Source organism: Urocitellus parryii, chromosome 3, assembly GCF_045843805.1.
Source record: "Urocitellus parryii isolate mUroPar1 chromosome 3, mUroPar1.hap1, whole genome shotgun sequence".
In the NCBI taxonomy this organism is placed as follows: Eukaryota; Metazoa; Chordata; class Mammalia; order Rodentia; family Sciuridae; genus Urocitellus; species Urocitellus parryii.
Window position 1 is genome coordinate 13031998 of NC_135533.1, and position 24477 is coordinate 13056474.

Below are 24477 nucleotides of genomic sequence, written 5' to 3' on the forward strand. Positions count from 1 at the left end.
TTGGATGTCCTTGACCTTTTGATGCTTCTGTATTGAAAGTGCATGAATCTTCCAAACCCCAAGTCAAGACATGAGGTATGGGACATGATTGTGAGAGATGATATTTGAAATCAGGAGAACTATAGAAGGTCAGGGAAGCCCAGCAGGTTCGTACAGGCCTCAGTAGACATGGTTAAGATGCAAGCCACTACCCTCCTGTCCTAGTTGCTCAAATTCTTCTAGGAGACAGACGTATGCTCACCAGAGTAGACTGAATTCGCATGTCCAGGACCACAGTCCTATCCCTTTCCCATGTAATGCTCTGAGGTGGCCCCGGAGTCACTCTCCCTTAGGCCTTCGAGCCCCTGTGTAGTATGGACAGCTGAGTGGATTGGACTTTCCAGGCTTCACCCACCTGTCCACAGTGAGGAGAGGTGCAGAGCTGCTGCCCTGGGCCAGGTTGGGCCTGGCTGCTCACTGCAGGGGCTGCCTTCAGGCCCTCTTGGCTGGGCCAGTTCTCTGAGTCTCTAGCACCCATGAGACCTGGGGGCTGTAACTTCCATTTGTGCACACCGATCTGCCCACTACAATAGGCCTGCAGCTTCTCAGGGGTCCCCATGTTGGGCCTGGTCTGGTTTGCTATGATGTCTGGTACCTTGGCTTCAGTCTCTTTCCCAGGTCCTGATGCTTGTTGTGCATCTCAGCCAACCAGAAAGTGGGGTGACAAGGAGCCTCAAGAAGGCAACGATGTCCTTGGGCCTGGCTCTAGTTGGGGGCACGTCTCACCTCACCCTCACCATACCTGCTCCACCTCTGCGGCCAAGAGAACAGAAATTTCCCCTCACTTAATCCTGCTCCTCCCTCTTGACTGCTTCCTGGGAGCAGCTGTTAAGCCTAATAGGAGGGGTCTCCAGCAACCAGCATTTTTCTGGTTGAAAATGACTTGTTTCAAGGGTCAGAAGCTTGCCTGACAAGTTCCCTTTCTCTGAAACTTGCACATCTCTGAAAAAACATCTCAGAAGGGCCCAGAGAGGGGGGATTTTGAAGTCACTTGAGAAATTCCCTGTTTCCATGGTAACAGAGCACTGTGGCACCACCAACTGCTTCGAGGGCTTTCATTTCCCCTGGCAGGCTGGTGGAGAAACTCTTCTTCAACCACCACTGGGCAGTGGAGATGGTCGTCCAGTTGCCCTGCCCTCCCCTCCCCTCCTGCCTGTCCCCCTGCCACCCGCTCTTGTCCAATATGATGGAGCAAGGAACTCCTACCCAGGCCACTGTGGTGTTAATTCTATCCCAGGAAAGACAGAACCTTGCTGGGGCTGAGAGAAGGCCTCAGGGTGTCAGAGTCCCAGGCTGGACTGCATTCACTCAATAATTCAGACAGGTGACTCTGCTATTCTACCTCTGGAACTGTCCTGCCTAGGTAAATGGCCTAATTAGCCTAGAGTCTACTAAAAGCATCCACAGACTATGTGCCTCTTCAGGTTCTCTGAACCCTTTGCTTCTACAACCTCACTTGGCCATTCCCGTTAGTCCTAGATGTTACTGATACATTCTTAGACAATTGTTATGACTTTATTCTTACCCTGCCTTAACCAAATACCTACATTGAAATAGTGGCCATAAACCAAACTTCCAGTTCTTAAAAAATCCTGGTCCTCCCTCCTCCCTCTGAGATTCCCTCAAAGTTTTGCAAGCTGGCGATCTCTCTTATCACACAAGAAATAAAAGCTTTCTCTTGTTGACAGGTGGTTTTCACAATATTTGGGGAGTCTGCTTTAGTCATCAGGAAAAGGGCACACATGTTTTTTTTTTTTTTTTTGTGATTATTTAGTCATCACAACATCAGACTTGGCCTGACTGAGGGAGAATTAACTATAAGCAGAACAGAGAAGAGACCTGATATCTTAAGATCCCTGGAGCCCTTGCAGCAAGAAGGCTGCAGGGTTCTGGCTCAAGGTGTCTGAGTGCTTGGGATGATGCTGGAGGCTGAGCTGGCCTCCTGGGAATATGACTTGCACAGTGTCTTCTTGCTTTAATGCTCTGCAATTATACTCTTGGAATTCTTAATAATGTTTGAACAAGGGGTTGTGGTATTTGTTTTGCACTGGGCCCCTCCAATTATGTAGCCAGTTCTGGTTGGCACAGAGGGATGCTCCTGGGTGCATAGCTGCAACACCTTCTGAGGGTGCATTGTACCACCCTAACCCTAACCTGGTCACCCAAGGCATGGACACAGTGATTCCCCTCTCACTGAAATTGGTAGTGGCCATGTTGTACAGAGACACTGGTTAAAGTCTCAAAATCCTGAATATTGCCCAGGGGAGAGCCTCGGAACAATCTGTGCAATAAAGGACAGGACAGAACAGGGATCAATGCCCCCTAAATCAATCAACCCCCTGACCATGGTCTCCAAGGCCCTTCATGATCTGCCCATCTGTTTGGTACCATCTTCATCTCAATCCGTATCTATTGCAATTGCCCTCTTGCTTAACTTCTTCAGATCCAAGAAACTCTTTCCCATCCCAGGTTCCTTGCATGTCTCAAGGTTCTTTGTGCAAGAATGATCCTGCCCTAGGTCTTCCTCTGGCCTGCTCCTCTTCATACAAGTTCTGAGAGGACTTCCCTCAACTACAATGATGCCACCATCCCTCTCTCCTTCCCAGCCTCCTCTTTATCCACAGTTCTTACCACGTAACCTGTCTCACTTACTTACGGTACTTGCCTTTTGTCTGTCACTCCAACTAGAAAATGAGAAGGTAAGCAAGAGGACAATCGCAACAGATATGGATTGAGATGAAGATGGTACCTGGCTTCATGAGGACTGTATCCTCTGTACACCTGTCACTTACCAGGCAATCAGTATTTATAGAATGGATGGAAGAATGAATGAGTGAGTAGGGTAGTGATGAGCTAAGAGATGTGATCTGTCTAAGGATTTCATCTTTCTTATCTCCGTGGCTTGCAGGTGCGTGAGGCATTGGCAGTGCTGGTGTGAGACTGCTCAGAGCAGCTTGTCACCGAAGGGGGCTATTTAAAAAATAAGCTTCTCAGTAGCTAAGATAATAATATCTAAAAATTTACTGAGGACAACACTGGGCATTGTAAGCCCTTCACATGAGTTAACTCTATAATTCTCACAGCTATGCTTGAATTGGATACTATTATTAGCCCTTTTTAATAGATGAGCAAATTGAAGCAAAGCATGAAAGGCAGATAAGGAAATTTTCTGCTGTCACATGGATAGTCCAAAGCTCCTTTGGTCTTGGAATAGATCTTCATGAAAAAAATCTTTAGTTTCCACTTTTAACTGGGTGACTCTACTTCTTGAACAAGCACTATAATCCCCGGTTAGGTGGTAGGGGATGGCAGGTGTGCCAAGGGCCACATGAGATGAAGGCTGGCTTCCCACACAAGCTCTTTTTGGGTAGGATGTCTTCATGCACCACATCCTCCCATTCTCCTCCCAGGCTCTGTCCTGTCTGGGTATTTCATCCTTGCTCTAGAGAACTGTGGCACTGTGGCTTTTGTTTGGTGGGTAGGTTGTTGTGATATGGAATTCACAGACCAGATTTGGGTTCAAAGGACCAAAGCTGCTCACAATTGTCTTCTGAAGCCCACATCTATAACAGGGGTGGTCCCAGTGGGTGGCAAGGATGGAACCTCCTTGGGTCTGTCGCAACTCAAGGTGAAAATGAAGCCTTCTAGCTGCTTGGGTTGCTGAATGACGGATCCTGGCCACTGACTAGACATGAGCTAAACCTAGATGCCATCTACTAATCTCCTAATAATGCGTACCCTTCCCCCAAATGTCTCTTACTGACATAATTTTCCCCTCTGGGATTGCTTTAAATGTAAGTATCAAATGCCAATAAATATTCAAATATAAACCTTTCAAGGGGCAAAGGTGTATTCCAGGGTGTAAAGGGGCTTATAAAACTCTGCTTAAGATTTTGAAAGATTGTAAGATAAAGAGTCAAGAGAAGAGTTGTGATGTTCTGGTGAAGTCTCACATGAAACTATAAAGCCGATCAGCAGGGTAAGTAGGCGGGTTTTATGCCAGAGTCGCCCTTGCTTGGTCATGATAGATTATGGACACTTCTGTGCTTATCAAAATGGGCTTTCCTTATGGTAGATATAGGAGAGTAACAACTACCATTTATCATCCGCTTTGTGTCTTGCAAAGTCATTGACCTGCTGAATTTATTCTCCCTGCCCGGGAAGGTCCTTTGCTCCTGGGTTCCCCCTCTGACCCATGAATCATGAATTCATGATCTAGGGGCCAATTTCAAGCTTAGGGCCTCCTTACCTTATAGTCACGCTTCTAAGTAGGGCCAGAGCTAGGAACCACATTGGGGAGGGCTTAAGAGGAGCCCCACCAGGAAATCTCTATTTGTTCTAATTTCTATGTCCCTATAATTACTTTACTGTTCAAATAAAACATCGCCATGGGCTTTGCCTTTGCGGGTGGTAGGTTTTCAAAGTTGGGTCTTCATCAAGGTCTTTGTGGGGTGCTGTGCGGAGTGTCTGGGTTCACTGCTCAGCTCTCTGCTCTCTGGTGAACCGGTGAAGCAGCTACAGATGCTGGCTATGTGGAGTCATTGGTTTGCAAATCACTGCCATCACTCACACCTAATAGCTGGAGCTTCTTCTCATTCCCTATGACTGACTGGGAAGGTAAAGAAGGTCACACTGAGCGCAGGTGGGCCCAGAGAAACCCCCATGACTCCCTCTTCCCATTACTGCTCCTGCATATGCCCCCTTTATCCTTCGAGAAAGGAGGAAAAGGAAGGAGGGGACACAATGAGGGGTATACAGGAAGTTGAGGGAGATGGTGGGTGCGCTGACACCTGCTGAGAAGCAAGAACTGGAGTCAGGCTAGTGTGGAAAGAAGTGTGGCTCAGTGGGGTCTGGGGACCTTCAACAGGGGGTGCTGGAGGCAGCGGCAGTCAGGTGGGCTGCAAGAATCCAGGCTGGGGTCACAGGCCAGGGTCTGGTTCCAGTTCTGCCAGTCACTAGCTGGGTGACCTAGGACAACCTGACAGGACCACTCTTATCTGAAACACAAGGAGGTCTAACTGGATGGCTGCTAAAGTCCCTTCCATGTCTAATATTCTATGACTCCAGGTAAAAGACAGGAAGCTCTTCATGAATGTGTGTGTAATTCATACTCTACCTCCAAAAGAAATTTGAAACATTTCATGACAGAAGAAGACAGACCCTAGGACCTTTCACATAAAGATAAAAAGAGGAAGAGGAATCTCAGGGAAGTGGAGATGATAAGATCAGGAACTATAGATAAGAGGCTGCTTCCTTGAAGAATAGCTGCTCTATCAAGACAAAAGCAGAACACTTGCTGTTTGTTGCTGATCACTCACTTTTTCAATGTGTCCATCCAACAAAGATTTATTAAGGTACCGACCCTGTTCTCAATATTAGAGATGCCTTTGTGGAGGTGTCCCTTTGCCAGGGCAGATGAGGCTCTGAAGTTCGTGGAGCTTACATCTTAGGGCATAGAGAGAGAAAATGAGCAAACCCAGAATGGCAAAGCCAAAAACCTACTACCCAGATCTTGGTTTCTAACACCATTCTCCAATAACAAGAAAGAGGGCTCCTTGGAGAGATGGCTGTTTCTAGAACTGGGTTAGGAAATATATAAGATGAGCCCAGAGTGCCTTGAAGTGCCATAAAGTATTCAGACAAGCAAACAAACCACAAAAACAGTGGAAACCAAAACTCCACATTGATGGGCGCATGTCAAAGAGGCACAAGAGCCAATGGAAAGGGCTCTCAAGGGCCAAAGATGAAGCAAAATAAGGCAGTATTGGGTCACAATAGAAGTGCAAACCAAATGCCCATGAACCCACACAGATATGAGAACATGATAGAAAAAATAAGTGGAGAAGAAACAAATCTCCCATGCAAATAACTGCAGATAATTTATGTGGATAAGAGATGTGGAGATGTGGAGGATCTGCGTCCCAGCACTCCATCTTAACTCCTCATGTGTGGGCTACATGGTGACTTCACTCTGAAGAATATAGTTTGGAGGAGAACAATTTTACAGTGGAGAAACCTGACACACACGACTTCTACCAGGTGATTGCAGCAACATCCACAGTCATAAATCATGTTGAAATGATGTGATAAAAATGCCACTTTACCTCTGTGATCTCCACCCCCCCCCACCCACAACTCAGTCCAATCATACGAAAAACATCAGACAAGTCCCAGCCGAGGGTCATCCTATAATATGCCCAGTGCTCTTTACAACTTCAAGGTCATCGGAAACAAGGAAGGTCTGAGGAACTGCCACAGCCAAGAGCAGCCTAGAGAGACTTGAGAATTAAATGCAGAGTGGATGGAAGCCTGGGACAGAGAAGGACATCAGGTAAGAATAAGGGACTATGAGTAAACTGTGGATTTCAGTTAATAATAGTATGCCAATATTTATTCATTAATCATAACAGATGTGTCACGTTAATGTAACCTGTTTATAAAGGAGACATTGGACACAAGGGTAGGGGTAAAATCTTAACTCCTTAGACTATCCGCTCACTTTTTTCTTTAAATTTAAAATTGTTCTGAAAATTAAGGGTCTCTAATTAAAGAGGGTGCAGAGGTTAGAGACAGAAGTAGGAGACTCCCTCTCTTGCCGGTCTTGGATAAACAAACTTTCACGAGCTCCACAGCGGCAGGGAAATGAATTCTCCCCCTGACATAATAGCCTTGGCTGAGGACCTCAAACCTCAGGTGAGGCCCAGCCCCAGCTTCAACTCTGATCCTAGTTCTTTCTGTGAGATCCTCAACAGAAAACCCGGTTAAGCCAGGCATGGAATTCGGATCCACACAACTTTCGACATAGAAGCATTTATAGTTTTAAGCTGCCCAAATAAAAATAACCAAAATCAAAATATAATAACAAGCATTTTAGAATGAATGAATGTGCTGCAGAAAATTTTAGTAATTAAAATGTAGAGCGTCCCTCAGTGTCTTCATGGGAGGTCAAGGGAGCTGTCTCTGAGGGGGAACCTTCCAGGTGGAATCTGAATCAGGGGGAGGAGCCATTCATGAGGTATTATGGGGGAAGCTCTGCGGAAAAAGGCATCAGCCAGCTACAGGGCCTTGAGGTAAAAGTGTGTGTTCCAGAATAGAAAGGCAGTCCGTGTGGCTGCAGGGGCATGAGTGTAGGGGAAGAAACAGGAAAAGAGGTCCGAGAGGCAGAATCAGCCAGATTATAAAGGGCCCTTAAAGAAGGGTAAGGAATTTGGGTTTTTAAGTTCAACTGGAAGCCATTGGACTATTGACAGCAGAAGAGAAGGGTATTTGATTTATTGTTGTTTTTCTTTTTTTTGAAGTGATGCTAACTTCTCTGTGCAGGACTGATCCCAGAGTGGAGTTCGAGCAGACAGGTAGAGGCTCCAGCATTAGCCTAGAGAACGGATGGAATGCTTCCAGCAGGAGGGGTGTGGAGGGCCCTTGCTAGGACGGAGCATGGCTTGGCTGTCCAGACACGCAGACCTGAGTCCACAGCTACACCAGCAAGGGAATCACAAGTGACCAGAGCCGTCACATGCCTCCTCAGCTTGCAATCTTTCCCTGTGTCATCCTGTTCCTGAGCTTCTGCATATCACTGATGAATCATCAGGACAGTTGCTGCCACCCAAATGGTGCTGTGCCAGTCTGGGCTAGATCCTCCCTGGAGGCTCTGCCAAAAGGGAAACTGGATCCCACCGGCCACCCCCAGCCTCCAGGCTTGACGAAGCTACCCTGCTTAATTAATTACCTCCTCTGGGTTGAGCATTAATTAAACAATTTGTTGCTAGTTATTTCACGGGATGCCAGGTGCCCTCTCTTTAACCCAGAAACAGTGAAACCTTGACCGGAGAAGTGCCCCATGCAGGCGGCCCAGCTTCCTCTGGAAAGGAGATGGGGCTGTGAATAGATGCTTCCGTGAATAGATGCTTCTGGCAGCTTCACCTAAAGTCACCTGCAATTCCATCTGTGATTCTTCACTCCAAATGTCCTTTTCTCAGTCTTGCTGCTGCTTCCTTTCCTCCTGCTGGCCACACCCATGCCCGGCCAGCTCCAGAAGCTGCTGCAGGTAGTCCCCACCTGCGCATCCCACTTGCAGCCCGATCTGAGCCCTTGGCCACCTGTCTGTGTTCAGCTGCAGACTGTAAAACCCCAACCTGGGTGAAAGCTTAGGCCGTGGGGCCTTTTTGTTTCACTCTGTGGGAAACACCTGCAGTTTGGTGACTGATGTTTTGCTGTGTCTGGGAGGTAGCTGTAGAGGGTGGCTTGCTGTTCAGGTTCTTCAGCAGGTTGACAATGGGAGATTAACCCCTAGAGGTGCTCAGAGGGTTGGTGCTGACATGTCTCTGACATATGGGGTTCTGTGGTTCCAGGCCACACTTCTGGGATGGCGTCCAGCCTCTCAGATTAGCTCTCACAGCTGATCAGGGGCCCGGAGGCACCACCTTTCTGCCTGGGTCTGTTTCCTCCCTAGTTCCCAACTAAGCCAAGCTCATGGGTCAGCAGATGGCATCTGCCCTGGGCATCTGGACTCCCAGGTCTGTGTCTACCCCAATTGGAAAGGACTCTAATTTGAGAAGAATGAGAGTGCCTTCACCCCACCTCCTCAGCTTCATCTTCTGAAGAAGACCATCATTCAAGGGGTCAGCAGCTAATGGCTCTGTTCTCTAGCCCCTTCTGTTACTGCCTGACCTGATGGTATCCATGAGCATGTGGACACCACTTCCCTCCTGGCCACTTGCAGGAAGACACTGCTTTACCTAGGGTCACGGATGACAAAGCTCTAGGGTGAAGGAGAAGCCTAGGCAGCCTTTGGGTCAGATGGATTCACTCTGGCCTGGATGGCCTCCAATTATCAAGAAAGAGCTGTAACAGCAAATCCTGAAAGCTCATTGTCACACTGACACTATCAGAAAGTATGGTTTCATCATTAAAAAATACAGGGCAAGTCCAACAAAAGCTGACTGACCTGCCCCCCACCCCCCCATAATCAGGGCTTGGATGGCCTTTCCAGCAATAACAGGCCCATTAGTACCACCATATCTTTTGTTGCATGAGGCTTGGAGGAACAATCATGGAAGGCTAGAGAAAAAAAAAAAAAATATATATATATATATATATATATATATATATATAAACACACACACATACACATCACATGTAACATATATATATCAAAAATATAATATATATATATATATATATATATATATATATATATATATATATATCATGAGAGGCCTTGGCCAACCAGTTGTCCCTAGTACCATACCATATTGGAGCTAGAAAGTACTCTAAGGTTCACTTGTTCCACCCATCCCTGGCTCTGTGTGCACAGGCAGACCACCAGAAGCTCTGCTTGGGACCCAGTATCAGTGTTTTGAGAAAACTCTTCAGGCAGCTCTGACATGCAGCAGGTGAGCACCACTCGGGGCAAGCAGGAAGCAGGGCTCTCATTCTGCAGCCTGCAGGGAAGGGCTGCAGACTCAGAATCAAGTTTAGCCAGGGCTTTCAGACTGTTTGGCCAGAGCCCCAGGCTTCTGGGAAGTGCCTCAGCAGTGGATGGAAGCTTCCCACTCTTTTTCTCCTCAGCCCTTTGGGAGGTGTCCCAGTGACCTCACCGGAGTCACAGCTTTTAGTCCATCCAGGGTCACCCAGTTCTGACCTGCTTATTGTCTGATGTGCAATGTGTGGCCTGGTCAGAAAGGACAAGCTAGCCAGTTGCACCTGGCTGTGGTTGCAAGCTCACTGAAGCTGCCCAGAAAGAAGTTCTCCAAGAACGGAAAGGCCCCAGGCTTAGCACCTAGGCAAGCTCTGTACCTTGTGCCTACCTGAAGGGAAGAGGACAGTGGAGAACTTGCCCAGGAGCCAAAGAGGAGGAGATGAGAGAGAGCCACCCCTGGGGATTCCTGCTCTGCCTGAGGCCTATTTGCTCAGCTTTTCTTGGATTCCTGGGAGCCCTCTCTAGACCCTCAGGAAAGCCCTGTTTTTACTGGAGCTGTCTTTATATATCCAAAGAAGACTCAGAGAGAGGCATCACTACAAACAGAGCCACTCCACTTTCATCTTTTGACATTTGGAGGTCCATGTAAAAGTTGAATTTCTCCTTGGAGAACCTCCTCTTTCCTTTGGCACAGAATGCATGTGCTTCAAGGGAACAGGGGACTTTCAGGCTCAAGCTGATCCTATAATGTTCTCCTCCTCCCCCCAAAGCAGAGCTCAGTAGGCTCCAGAGATCTCTGTGTACCGAGAGGACAAGTTCCCTTTCCCAGCTCGACCTGCGGATAAAGAACTAGCATGGTCCATTTCTCCTCCTCCCACCTCTGCTCAGAAACCCAGAACCTGGCTGTTCACAAAAGAGACCTGAGCTGGGCATTTATTCGTGTGGATACTGCAGCCTAGCTGACAACTGTTATCTTGTGTAAAACTCATCTTCCCTTCTTTTCACAAACAATTCTAATTCTCTCTAAGCCCATTTCCCCTCTACCAAAGTCCACACAATTCATCCACTACCTTTCTCTGAGCATCCCAAACTGTAGCACTGGATGAGACTCAAACCAGGAGACCAAAAAGCACATTCTAGCTTCTCAGAGAAGCAAGAGGCACAAGTAGACACTGGATGAACTTTTACTGCTCACAGACAGGATACCTATTCCTATATGGCTATGCAGTCTTCCTGACACACAGCTCCCTTTAGGGAATGATGGTTGGCTCCACGGTTGTGGTAATAATAGAGAAAGGGGGACAGAGGCAAGAGAGTGTGCAGCCCTGTTCCACACCACCTCATTGTAAATGGGGGAAATTAAGACCATAAGTCAAGGATGAACATAGGCACTTGGAGAGGAAGGTAGCTGCCCAGAGTGCACCCACTTCCTTCATCCACACTGAAGCCCAAGGCCCAGGTGTCTAAGATGCCCAGGCACCTTCTAGGTTCATGCTTCTTCCAGGTCCCAGATCTCTATCTGCCATAACACAAGTCTCATACCAGAGTGTGTCTCTTCCATAGCAGGCAGACCCCTTCCCCACAGGGTGGGGGACCGTGTCTTCTTTGCTTCTGCATCCCCGACAGCTGGCTCAGTGGCAAGTGGGAGGGAGGAACTCAGGGAACATCTGCTGAGCCATGGGAGGGGTGAGGTAGAAGAGCTCTGCCAAGTCATGGCTGTCCTCCATGCCTCTCACATTCTCCCAGAACTCCAGGAACCAGGTCCTTTTTTTGTCCCTACCACATCCCCACCCCTGTGGCCTTACCTCCCATGAGGAAGAGAAGCCCTGCCACATACTGCATAAGGCCTCGGTCCCAGCAGCAGCCCAGCACACCGATGATCCAGCCAAAGAGGATGATGGCCACCGCCATGCCCATGAAGCCGGCCGTCATTCTGCGCAGGTCTGTGGGGAACAGGAAGGCAGCAGTCAGCATCAAAGCCTGGGACTCAGAGTCAGGGGCACCCTAGCCCTGGGGTAGGAAGGAGAGTAGGCACGGCCGGGACAGGAAGGAGGCAACCTGCTCTTCTCAGACAGGTTTGTGTAACCCAGCATCCTTGGCAGAGGAGAGAGTCCCCCGATGGTAACTCTGATCTGTGCACAAACATGCTAGGCACAGGGAGAGCTCATCATAATACAGTTGTCATTGCTTGGACATCTCGTTTGTGCCAGGCCAGTGCTGCCCTCCCCGTGCATCTATCTCAACTTTCAGAGACAAGTGCTGACTTAATCCCTCTCTGTACAGGAACAACTTGCTAAAATGCATGCAGGTAGTAACTACTGACAGAACAGGGACTCAAACTCAGACCCATGTGGCCAACCCAGTATTTGTCAGCCTCTCAGAGAGGTAAGAATCCAGGAGATGGGCTATTGGAGCTGAGCAGGGCCTTGGCAGTCGGGTTGCCTCTGCCAAGGCCTGCCTCCCTTCTTGCCAGGGTCTGCTGGTCTCTCTGAGAGGCTGCTGGGAGGAGAAGCTGCTGATTTAGGGGCTTCCTTCCCTTCCAAACTGGCTCCATGGCTTGGTCTGGCTGCAGAGCCAGAGCCACACTGCCTGCCCTCTGTCTGGGCCCCTGGAGCAGTCCCCTTTCTCAGTTCCTCCACCCCTCCACCCTCAGGTCAGCTCTGTGTTCAGGGTCAGGACCTTCCCTGTTCCAGGCCTCCCTGACCCATCAGACGCAGTCCAGAGACACAGATGGAAAGACAGCATTCTCAGCAGGAGGGAGAGGGCAGAGCTTCTGCCATAGCAGAGCTGGTCACTCAGCACCTTGCTCAGCTGGGCGTCCTCCCTGGCTCTGCCCTCCAGTCTGCAGAGCTGACCACAGCCATTGCCACGTTCCCTCTCGATGGGCCTGCTCCCCAGCACACTTCCCACTCTTCCCACTCCGTCCCTAGAACAGGATTCTTACTCCCTCCTGGGAAGCACCCCACCCCTGCCTTGCTGGCCGTTCCTTCCACCCAACACCCACCCACAGCTCCTTCTCACCTGCCTACACGGGAGCTCAGGCACCAGCCCCAGCCTGCCCCATGAGGCTCCAAAGCAGAGCAAAGCCATTTTATCCACCTCTGCCCCAGGGCACAAGTCACCACCCACCAACAATGAAAGGGTGATGTGTGAGCAGGGAGGGGAAGACAGCAGAAGCAAATGATGTCACCACCACCTGATGGGACCACACACCTCCAGCACACCCATCTCTTCCCATTCCTGAGAAACCAGTGCCCTGAGGATTTCTGCAGGGAATCCCTTGGGGTCTGCCTACCTCTTGAGGGAGATGAGGAAGCCCACCCTCCCCTCCTCCCCCTCTCCAGCCACTCTGGAGAACCCAGAGCAAACAAAAAGATCCCCGGCAGAGTTTAGCTTGAGGCTCCTCTGTCTGCCCGAGATCTGGTCTTTTCTTCCTGACATGGAAGATCAGACACTGTGGACCCCCAGCCCAGGGGGGAAGCTGGCTAGGAGGGAGATGTGTGTTGGGGACAGAGACTCCTTTACCTTCCAGGGCTGACCTGCATGCCTGTCCCAGCCACATAGAAGTAATACTTGTTACTGTCACCTCTGGGAATTGCCAAGGATGCCAAATTACCATGCAGCACCATACGGATTGCTCCTGTCACCAAATGAGTCATGTGAAGCTTTGTTGGAGCATCCTTCGATTACAATGCTAAAACGTGAGCGCAGCTTCCTGCGCAGTCAGCCACAGCCAGCCCAAAGTAAGGGAAGGGGGAAGGAACATTCCTGCCGGAGAGGCTGTCCTGTTTACAGACTCACCGACAGCTGTCCCTTCTCTCCCAGCTGTCCAGATGCACTCACCCCCAGACCCTTGGTTCACCACAGGGACTGAGCTGCCTCCTTTCCCCACAGATGCCCATTAGACACATGGATCCAACTGGATTGATTCTTGGAAACAGGATACTCTGTGTAACCGATGCCTCTTTACTCTCTACTCTTCAAGGGCAATGAGGAGTTGGGGAGGGGAAGAGAGGCCAGCTGGTTTTCCCAACCCCCCAAAGGGAGGTTTATACCCTCTTCCACAGGAGATGTCAAAGGTCAGCACGTTCTTATCCTGGGCCCTTCCCTTGGTACAGGAGGGTTTAGGGACAGGGGATCCCGTTCCCTTTGGCGGCACTAGCTCTATTGAGCCCCTCTCTGCTGCAAGATGGACTCTCACTTGGCTATGCTCATTGGAAGGCCTGCACTGGCCCCCCAGACTCTGCAGACCTGCAGGAGCAATTAAGTGGACAATGGATCACATCAGGTCAGTACACTTTGTCCAAAGATGGATGGAAAGGCAGGCTGAGCAGGAAAACAAAAGGGAAATGCTAATCAGAAAAAGGATGGAACGGGAGGGAGGCTCTCATGCTAAGTGAAATAAGCCAATCCAAAAAACCCAAAAGCCAAATGTTCTGATATGTGGACGCTAACTCACAATAAGGGCTGGGGAGGGAAGAACAGACGTTCAGTGGATCAGACAAAGGGGAATGAAGGGAAGGGAGGGGGAAAGACAGTAGAATGAACTGGATATAACTTTTCTCTGCTCCTATATGAATACACAACCAGTCTAACTGCACATCATGTACCACCACAGAATGGGAGGTCATACTCTGTGTATGTAAAGTATGTCAGATACACTCTACTATCATGGATAGGTAAAAAGAACAAATACAAACAAAAAAGGGGAAGGGAGAGTTGTTGGAAGATGAGAGCAAAGTGTTTTACTTAGAAGAAAACAGCGGGGGAAGCAGAAAGGCGGGAAATGGAGAGAATAATTCCTCTTCCAAAAGTTTGGGGCATCACTAGTTCTTTGGGACTGCTCAGGGGGGGACTGGTGCCCTCTCACCCAGAATAGACACACTAACCTGTCTCCCGCAGGGATTTGTCAACAGAAGCCTAGGGTTATGTGAAGTTGCTGATCTGGAAACAAGGACGGAAACCAGAGGCCCCACAGGAGTATTTCCACTGACCCAGGAAGATCCCCACATCCCCCTGTGTGTCTGAGTTTGCCTGAGCTGTGCTCCAACAGCTGGCTATTTTGTCCTCAGACCTACAGAGTGACTCAGGCAAGCTGCGGCACTACCTCATAAAGTAGGTAGGACAAGAAATGTTCCTATTTTACAGATGAGGAAGGAAAGATCCAAAGATGTTAGATGATTTATTGACAGTCTCAAAAGCAGTGAACGACAAGAAGAATTAACAACCATATTATTAAGTGATGAGAAAATAAAATAAAAAATGGAATTAAAGACCTGCTTGGTTACAATAACACATTGATTCAATGTTATCTACCAGTTTTTCCTCCCAAACCATTTTAAGAGGATTGTTTAAAAAAAAAAAAAAAAAAAAAAAACAGAAATTCCAAGGTTGGGGAAAACATTCAGAAAGAAATTGTGACCACCACAAGAACATTGAAGCTCTGGAATTGACAGACTCCATAACTACTTAGTGGAAGGGCCAAATCTAAAGCCAACATCAAGGAGCTGAAAACCCACCTGCAGAGTCCCCAAAGGTTCACGAAGGTCTCTTGGGATCATGAAGTCAAGCACAGGGAAGGGAGAGCAAACAAGGATTTGGTGGAGTTTATTGGAAAAGAAATTAGATTCCTAGATTCCTGACCCACTTTCCACACCACTGAGGGACACCTCTGTGCCCCCACCCCCAGGGACATAAAACAGAGTACCTAGGAATGGGGTCAATATGCTCAGGTGAGAGTGAACCAGCACAGTTAGGGGTCAAGGTATTGGACAAGAAATTCACAACCAGACCCTCAGGGGGTGTTTGACTATGTGTATACTTGACATTGAACCTCACCATTGAGAGTCCAACTCCTCCACCTTGGCTCCCAGGCCTTTGCCCTCTCCCAGAGATTGGGAGTGATGCTTGCCCCATGCATGGTCCCTCAGACCACTCAAAATGAAGCCCTAAGTTGTCTCGGGATTCCCCAGCCGGCTCAGAGCTCCTACGCAGCTCTTTAGTACCCCGCTTTTAAACACGAGCACACAACCAATTATCTCCAGATATCTGAGAACAGCCTACAAGTTGGGGGGGGAAACAACGTGGGAAACTCTGCAGGGAGAATAAAAACATCATTCAAAATTATTATTAACATCCCCAGAGAGACGACAGCAGAAAGATATTGCCTCCATGAAATAAAAACAGAATGCTATTAAAAAGGACAAGCTGGAGAACAAAAACAATACCTTGAAATAAAATAATGGAATCAAAATCTATGAAGTTTATATTATAAATTCAATTCTAACTCACGTATTAATGGTCCTATCATGCTCCAAAAGACTTAAGGAGGCTTACAAACTGCTGAAAAATGGCAGGAAAATGAGGAAATGCAGAAAAGGAAGATGAAGCCAGATAATACATTCACACACAAAACTTGGTCCATCAGCTCGTAGGAAGGTATTATACCTCATATTTGAACTTGGAGGCATTTGTACATTATTTCCATTGTTTTAAAATCTGTTGCTTTTAGTTCGAATTCGAGTGAGTCCCAGCTGCCACTCTGTCTGTGGATGGCCACATGCAGATGGCACCAATGTGACCCATCTGCCTTGACCTACTGTCAATCTTCTCTCTTGAGGAGTAGAAATGGCCATTTAATTCTCTGTGATTTCTCACTGTGCCCAACACAGTACATAGCTTGTATTTCTCTCCCCCATCCCTTCCTGCCATTCTGGGAAAAAGAGAGAGAAAAAATAAAAAGGAAAGAGAAAGAAAAGGAGAGGTAGAAAACCCTAATTAACCTAACTCTGAAGATTTGGAAAAATATTTCCTGGGGCTGGCCTAAGTAATCTCATTGGAAAGAGTCTTGTACGTTAAGTTTGACTCTGCAGGCAAAGGCCTAGATGAAAAAATCTTCTCACCAGTTGTGTTGGGTTTGAGTCCATTATCTGTATTCCATGACCCTAATATTTAACATTCTAATTTTTGAAATGAGAAAGGTGCATTCTAAACTCTTTTGAATTTGGTTCAGCACGGCGGAAAGGAGTGGGCAGAGGAAGGTTGCTAATGAGGGAGGGTGGAGGAGGAATGGCAAGGAGAACCATTAAACAGAGCCAGAAAAAGCACTTCTCCCTTGTGGAAAAATTTTGATTTTGAAGTTTACACTCCTATTAACATTTAAATTGAAAGGTATTGCTTGCAACTCTACATGGGAAACCAGGATATCTGCATTTAAATAAACATCACTTAGAGAAGGAAAATATATATTGGGCTCTGAATGTCTTTCTATTTGCTCTTTAAAGACCTTGCACAGAAAAATGATGATGATTGGAATTTTTTTCTCTTTAAAAAAAAAAAAAGCAGAAAAGAGGGTAAGTGTGCATTAGACTTTGCTTCGAGGGTAATGACTGGACCTAGAAAAGGTAGCGCAGTATTAATGGCCCCAGCAGTAAGAGCTCAGAGGGCTGCTCTGCAGCTGTATGCCACCCAAGCCATGGTCCTCTGCTGGCCACAGTGGCCCCTCTCCGCTCTTCACCACAGAGGCACACAGCCCTGGCTACAAGGGTGGGTGAGGGTTGGCTACCCTGGGGCGGGGGGCTGAACAGACATTCACAAAGTGATCAGTCCCCTCTGAATCAAGGTCACTCTGTTGGAGGGCAGAGTGCTGGTGGCCCTGGCAGCAAGCGCTATACCATCGAACAGGAAGGGAAACAGGGTTTGACCACAGTTTTTGGTAGAGAGGTTTGCAGCAAACTGACAAGTTATGGCACCAACCCCAGGATAGGCTGACTCAAAGCACAGGACATCACTGCACAGTCATTACCTCTGAAGGAAGTGGGGTTCTGATCCTGGGGAACCATACAGTGATATAACAGGTGGGAATGCAAGGAACCAGGCTGCTCCTGTTCAAATCCTGGTTCTTCCAGCCCCTGGTCATAGAAATGTAAGCAAATTAGTCCATCCCACTGGATCTCAGTTTCACCATCTGTGTGTGGTGATTACCTAGTTCAAAAAGTTATTAAGAGGATTAAACAAATTAATATGTATAAACAATGCTGAAGGTATAGAAATGTGGACAGAAATGGAAATCACCTCAATTAAAGCAATTCTCTTTTTCACCTGCTCCTTCCTCTGCACTTGACCACAGAAGGAACTGAGGAGCATCCTCCAAGGACTTGATACCCAGAGTGAGTAGTCTTCTTCTGCCTTTCAGGTATCTGGAGAGGTCTGGGTGTAGGTTTTATTGATTTGTTGTTGATATGGAAATGCATCCACCCCTGTGTGTTGGTGCTGCTGTCCTCCAAGGACCAAAACAGCTGGAGGCTACCGCAGCTAACAGCAGAGGTGCTGGTGGCCACAGAAGCTATTGGGCCAGAACCCCTGGGCCCTGGCAGCAAGCACCACACCACCGAGCAGGAAGGGAAATGGGGTTTGATCACAGCTCTTGGGAAGGTGTCAGTGCTTCTGTCCAGAGAAGCAGAAATGATGAAGTATCTGTCAGGAGGCTTTACCTAGGACTCTCTTCTAGAGGCTAGGTTGGTTATTTATTTAAGGAATTATTTTTAGGCGAAAATAAAATGGTTTCTACAAGAAATTGCCTGATGTCAGGTTTTGATCCCTAAAAGGCCCTTTGGAACGTTCCTCTGCATCCCCTGCATCTCCATCCTTCTCCAGGCTCCCCACTGCAGTTCCCTGCCTCCCTCGCAAAGACTCCATGCTCTTATCATGGCTCCCCGCACCCATCATTTGGCAAGCTTTTATTATCCTTGAAGATTTCCCAAAAAGCAAATGTCTCCAGGAGGCTTCTGTGATACTGTGGCAGCCCCTAAGAACCAGTTCCTGGGGCTCCTGTAGCACTTGGTTGACATCACTAACAAATCTTCTTATAATTACTTGTTTGTGCCATTATAATACATTCTAGCGGGTTCCGGGCCGTGTTCATGTCTGCTTTTTGCTGTCTTTCTACTCTCTAGCACATTGCCTGACATAAGCAGGTGCTCAACAAATATTTGCAAAATGAGATCACCATGCCACCCTGTAACAATTACCAAAACCTGTGCATATGGAACAACCAGGGTGAGAGGAGCACACCTTCACGACTCAGCCCGCTTCAGTGACTCAAATGTCATCGAGACTAGAAGTCAATTATTCTCCTCGCCAATCTCATTGTTTTAAAAGCCAGCATTAACCATTGCTTAACCATTCAACCTAGTTGCTTATTGTATAAAGGACACATCAGCATGCATCTGGGTTCCAGATAACACAGAACCATGAGGATTAATAAGCACACACGATACCCCGGAGATTATGAAAGCAGCAGACCCTTCTGCACTGTCCCTCCCCCCCTTCCCCCCCCCACCAGGAAGAGACAGTGGGGGAAGGTAGTTGCTGTAGAAACAAGAAGTGGTTTCTGGGTCAGAAGACAGGCTCCATGCTTTCTCCTTTTCAATCCTACCTCCGATTAGAGAGCTGCCACAAATAGGGATATTATGTGACTGCCATATACAAATCACATCCATTGTCAAAACAATGGGAGGCAAATTACAAAATTTGTACCCGCCTGATGAGAGCTGGGCCAGCAGCTAAAGCAAGTGCCTGTAGAGAAGAAAGGAGGAGAGAAAACCCAGAAACAAGAGGCAGAGGCAAGAAGGGCTGGCTTCCTCTGGCTGCACGCTGCTGAGCCAAATGCAGAAAGTACAGGTGGGACCACAGGAGGAGAGAAGCAAGTGGCTGCTCAGCCACTCAGGTACAGCTGTAGATCAGGGCAGGCTCCTCCCCCTGAGAGGAGCTTCCATTCCTGCTTCCTGTATCATGTGCAGACAGTGTCTGAGCGCAAAGTCCAGAGATCTGCAGTTGCCTGGCAAGAATGTAACCCAGACTTCCTCTTGTATATAATTTTATATAACCCTGAGGGTCTCCTTCCATTTCCATGCAATTTCCCTTCTCTCTCCCTGTCCCTCCCACCTCTCATCCCTGTTTAATGTTAATCTTCTTCTCATGCTCTTCCTCCCTACTCTGTTCTTAGTTACTCTCCTTATATCAAAGAAGACATTTGGCATTTGTTTTTTAGGGCTTGGCTAGCTTCACTTAGCATAATCTGCTCTAATGCCATCCATTTCCCTGCAAATTCTATGATTTTGTCATTTTTTAATGCAGAGTAATCAAAGTGTGAAATATGATATATCAAGAACTATGTAACGTTTTGAACAACCAACAATAAAAAAAAAGAAGAATGTAACCCAGAGAGTCACCACAAAGCAACCAGAAGATAAGAGCTTTGAAAGAACACAGCCACCTTGGATGTGCTACACAGCCCAGAAAAATGCCGCAGGTGCCTGGGAACCAGCTGATGGTGAAGAATTTGAAAAGGCAGAGGAAAGAGGAGATTGAATAGGAATTAACAATAATTGTCCATTCATTCCATCTAGGTGTATGATGGGCAATCTGTACAGGACATGTCAATTCCTCCTCCCAATAGTCTAGAAGGTAGATGCTTTGGAAACGGAGACAAGGGGATTTTAACTGACCAAGTTCACATGGCCAGTAAGAGGCAGCTCTGGGAAAGGGTCTTATCACGGCCTTTCAATTCCTCGGTGCTTTTCATATTCCACGCCACTTCAAACCCCCAGAAGAGAACTTAACATTCAATAAAACATAATGGGATATTATTCAGCAATTAAAACCATTCTGTTGAAGAATGTCAATGATCTAGTAAAAGTTCATGATAGAATATTAAGTGAAAAGTAATGCGCAAGACTACACACTACAGATGACCCCTATACTGCAGGTGTGCATATGTGTGCCCACGCGTGTACCCACGTGAGAGGAGCAATGATGAAATGTACCAAATGTTAACAGGGAGCCCTTATGATTTTTTTTTTGTTGTTGTTGTTGTTTGTATATGAGAATGTATTCCTTTAAAAATCAGGGGCTGGTGTTGTGGCTCAGTGGTAGAGCATTCGCCTAGCACGCATGAGGCCTTGGGTTCTAACCTCAGCACCATATAAATGTGGATACATAAAGGTATTGTGTCCAACTACAGCTAAAAAATAAATATATTTTTTTAAAAATCAGATTTTGAGTTCTTTGGAAGGTGTGAGCTTTAGTGATTTTGAACAGTTCTAAGTACAAAGGAGGCAACTTTCTCTAACAGGAACAATGAGAGAGGACGGGTCGTAGGCTTCAGATTCCTTCTTAGAAGTACTGTCTTTCAAAAGACTCACAGTAGTAACCCCCTTATCTGTGATTTTTCTTTTTGCAGTTTTAGTCACCTGTGGTCAACCACAGTCAGAAAATATTAATGGAAAAGTCCAGAAATAAATAGAGAAATCACAAGTTTTAAATCACTTGTATTAATGTATATTGTCATAATTGTTCTATTTGGTTATTAGTTATTGTTGTTAATCTCCTGTGGTGCCTATTTATAAATTAAATTTTATCATAAGTACTTATGTATAGGAAAAACGGTATTCCTAGGGTTTGGTATTATCTATGGTTTTAGACATCCACTACAGGTCTTGAAATGTAGGACCTGCAGAAAAAGGGGGATTAGTGTACTGCTGCCATTGAAAATTTTCTTTTCAACAGTGAAAGCTAAAGACCTGTTATGCTTCTCTTTGGCCAACAGTGTGCACTGTGGGCATATTCACTGTTGGAGGTCAGAGTTGACACGGCAGCTCCAGTGCAGGCCAGGAATGGGGCTCCCTGCATTCATAGTACTTTCAGTGAGATATGCATGGTTCCCTGAGTAAGTCTCTCTCACTGTACCCCACACTGTAGGGACAAGGTGTGTTGGGACCTCCCAGAACCTCAAACAAAACTCTCACAAGGATTTCTATAGAAATCTTCTCACCCTCAAATGTCCCTTCATCTACTGGGGTCCCCATGAACAAAGCACAGTGATTTCTGTTTGGACAGCATGATGACCAAAATACAGAACTTGAGGCTACAGCCCAGCATATGAGTCTGGCCCTGCATATATTGATTGGAATACATTGCACAGACCACAACCAAACTGTCTTAGTTCTGAGGCCTCAAAGCTGAGGACAATAGATGACAATCTGCTTTCATAATGATAAAGCTGTGTTGTCCAATATGCTATCCATAGCCATAATCACAAGGACATTGAGCCCTTAAAAGGGCTATTGAACCCTCAAACTGAGACATGTTTTAAGTTAAATACATATCAGATGTCAAAAATTCAGCAGGCATGTCTAAAATATCTTTTAACCCATATATATATATATATAGATAGATAGATAGATAGATAGATATGACAATGTTTTGGACACATTAGATTAAGTCAAATATATTCTGAAATTTAATTTTCCCTGCTTCTTTTTATGTCTTTAATGAGGCTAATAGAAGATTTTAAGTTGCATATGTGGTTTGAATTGTTTGTAGGTCAAGGCACTGTTGTAAAGAACAATGCGGCCCTGGGCTGACCTTGCTACCAAGTGTCTCAACTTTCCTCTGAAGTTTGTGCTTTCCCTACCTTCAGTTCTCAAAAAAACAAAGATGGGAAGGTTGGAGAAGGAGGCTGGGAAGTGACGCTTTCAGTCTTCAGGGAACTGCATTCCCTTTTCCTCCCAGCGGGGACTTCCCCACTCCTACCCACCTCAAACTCAAGTCAAGGAAAGAGCCCTGGAGAGAATCACTTGGAAAACTGCACTTGGATACGCTGGAGTTTAGAGGACTCAGGGGATGGTACCTATCTGTGGCCTGAGAAAAATGACACAAGAGGTTGGTTGGAGCTGCCTGTGTAGATGGAGCTAAGACAAAGCCTTGAACCCAGAGTTTGTCTGGGGAGGATCTCATGCTCTCTCCACTGGCCAAGCACATGCCAATGGGGACTAACACGCCTCAAAAAGACTGTCCTTCAGCTTCGCCTGTCATGTTGGGATGACTCCATCAAAAATTCTCCATAGGTGGTAGCACCAAAAATGGGAGCTGAGGAGGAAGTGGAGCCAGGTCACCTGGACAATGCCCTGTCCACATCAGGAGACAATAGGGCGTTGTCAGTCCCTACAAAGCTTTCTTGAAAGAATCACAAAATGTTCCTACATGAGGCAGAGTCAGCATTTGGCCCTGCCACCTGGAGGGCGCACCTCGGAGGGCAACACAGGGCTCATTTGATCCCTGGGTCTCTTACCAGCCCTCCTTTCCAAAAATCCAGCCCTGGAGGAACAGGAAATTCTGGGGTTAACAGGGAGCAGGTGAAACAAAGATTAAAGAATCTGGACACATCTCTTTTCTTCCTACAAGTTTCCAAGAGTGGATCGATACCAAGCTAGGGAAGAGAAAAGGTTGAAACTAGATATAGGAGTGAAGTTCTGATCTTAGATTTGACTCAAATTTTATTAGCTACAAATGAAAGTTTTTAATACCTGATAAGTTATCAAAAAAATCTGTGCTATCTTCCACAGATGTCATCTAGGAATGGAGATGGAAAATCAGACTAGGACCAAACAGGCTTTTAAGGTTGTAATAAGAAAAAAAATAAAGTTATGGTCTTTTTTTATAAATTAATTACAGATGACTTTATGCACATCATATCTGAGACAAGAATAATAATGATAGACAATAATAATAATAATAAAGTTAGCATTTTAAATGTTTTATCATGTCCTAAGCAGTAAAATATATATACATGATCATATACATCATCACATTTAATCTTCCCCCAAATCAGTAAGTTCATTATCATTCCCTTTTGCTGATGAGATAACAAGAAACTTCCCCAAGCTGGCAGCTTGGAAGCCATAGTTTAAGGTAGAGAGTCCTGGTTTGACTCCAAGGCTCCTGCTTTTAATCACTGTGTTCTACAGCCTGGTAAAGTCATGGATCAAAGCAAACCTGTGAAAGCCCTTGGTAAACTGTAAAGTGCTACCATAAATGCCAGTGATCACTTATGTTGACTGCCAGGCTGCAAGACAGGGGGAGTAATACAGTGGACCTCATGCTATTATCCGTATCATCCAATGTGTATTTGGCACTCCCAGAGCAAACTAGTCTTCCCAAACAACATGGGAGATATAATACTAGCAACTTCTTTTTATCTTCCCCCAAATCATCAAATGCTGCAATTCTGGAAAATTCTGTTTTCCAATTTAGAAGTATGATAGTGAAGGGGCCTAAAAAGGCAAGTGCTTGCCTCCAGCCACATGTAAGCAAAGATGTTTTCCCAAGCCTTGTGCATGGAATGGCAGGAACAGTCAGTGTGGCAGGATAAAAATGGTACTTTCAAGTTAAAACAAAAAACAATGTGAGATATTGGTATGCGTTGGTCCAGGGTGCTGGGATGGGCTCTGATGGGTTCACTAGTTCTGCTACCTTAAGAAGTCCCACAATTTCTGCATCCATATGACTACTTTCTCAAGTGGGGCTAACAATGCCCTTCTGGAGGTCTAGGTGTAGACCAGAGGATTCTGTTTCAAGTTGTAATTCTCAACGCCATTTTTGCAATACGCCAGCCTGTCTGTACCTCGAGAGACAGAGCAGAAGTTGAAAATAAAGAGCATGTTTTTAAAACACTAATAATACATCATGGAGCTGTTTTTGAAGAATGCTGAGGGATCGTAAATCAAGTAGATGATAACAGGGTGTGTACTTCCCACAGAGCTGGGAGTGACTATGCGTGAGAGAGCAGGGCCATCTCTTCTTCCTCCCTCATGGGAAACACTCCCTTCTCCTGAATGTGGTTCCCTCCCTTCTCGTAACCAGTAATGAGCCAGTGACCCAGTCAACCTCTCCTTCCCCAGCCCCTTCTCTGTGGTCCTACTGATTTACTGTCAGCCTGTGACCCAGGCTTCTGTATCAGACAGTAAAAGCTCATTCAAGTAAAAATCTTGCCCAGAAAATGACCCCTGTAGAAGGAAACTAAAGCCTATATCCTATCTCCTGCTTGAATTTTTTTTTTCTTCAGTAGAAATAGAGACATCAAACATTCATTTTTATAAATTCATTCAGTGCCTAGTTATCAAGCACTGCTATGTAAGAGATCCTGCAGTGGACGAAACTGAATCTTCATAAAATGTGCC

The 24477-nt window shown here is 46.5% G+C and overlaps 1 protein-coding gene across 1 annotated transcript in view; it reads right to left on the reverse strand.

Annotated features, from left to right (window-relative positions):
• The window catches only part of Tmem178b (transmembrane protein 178B), a 347839-nt gene that overhangs the window by 20239 nt on the left and 303123 nt on the right, over nucleotides 1-24477 (reverse strand). The window contains exon 3 of the mRNA XM_026405426.2: nucleotides 11263-11400. Within this exon, the coding sequence (XP_026261211.2) occupies nucleotides 11263-11400 (138 nt within the window). The remainder of the gene's footprint in view (nucleotides 1-11262; nucleotides 11401-24477) is intronic.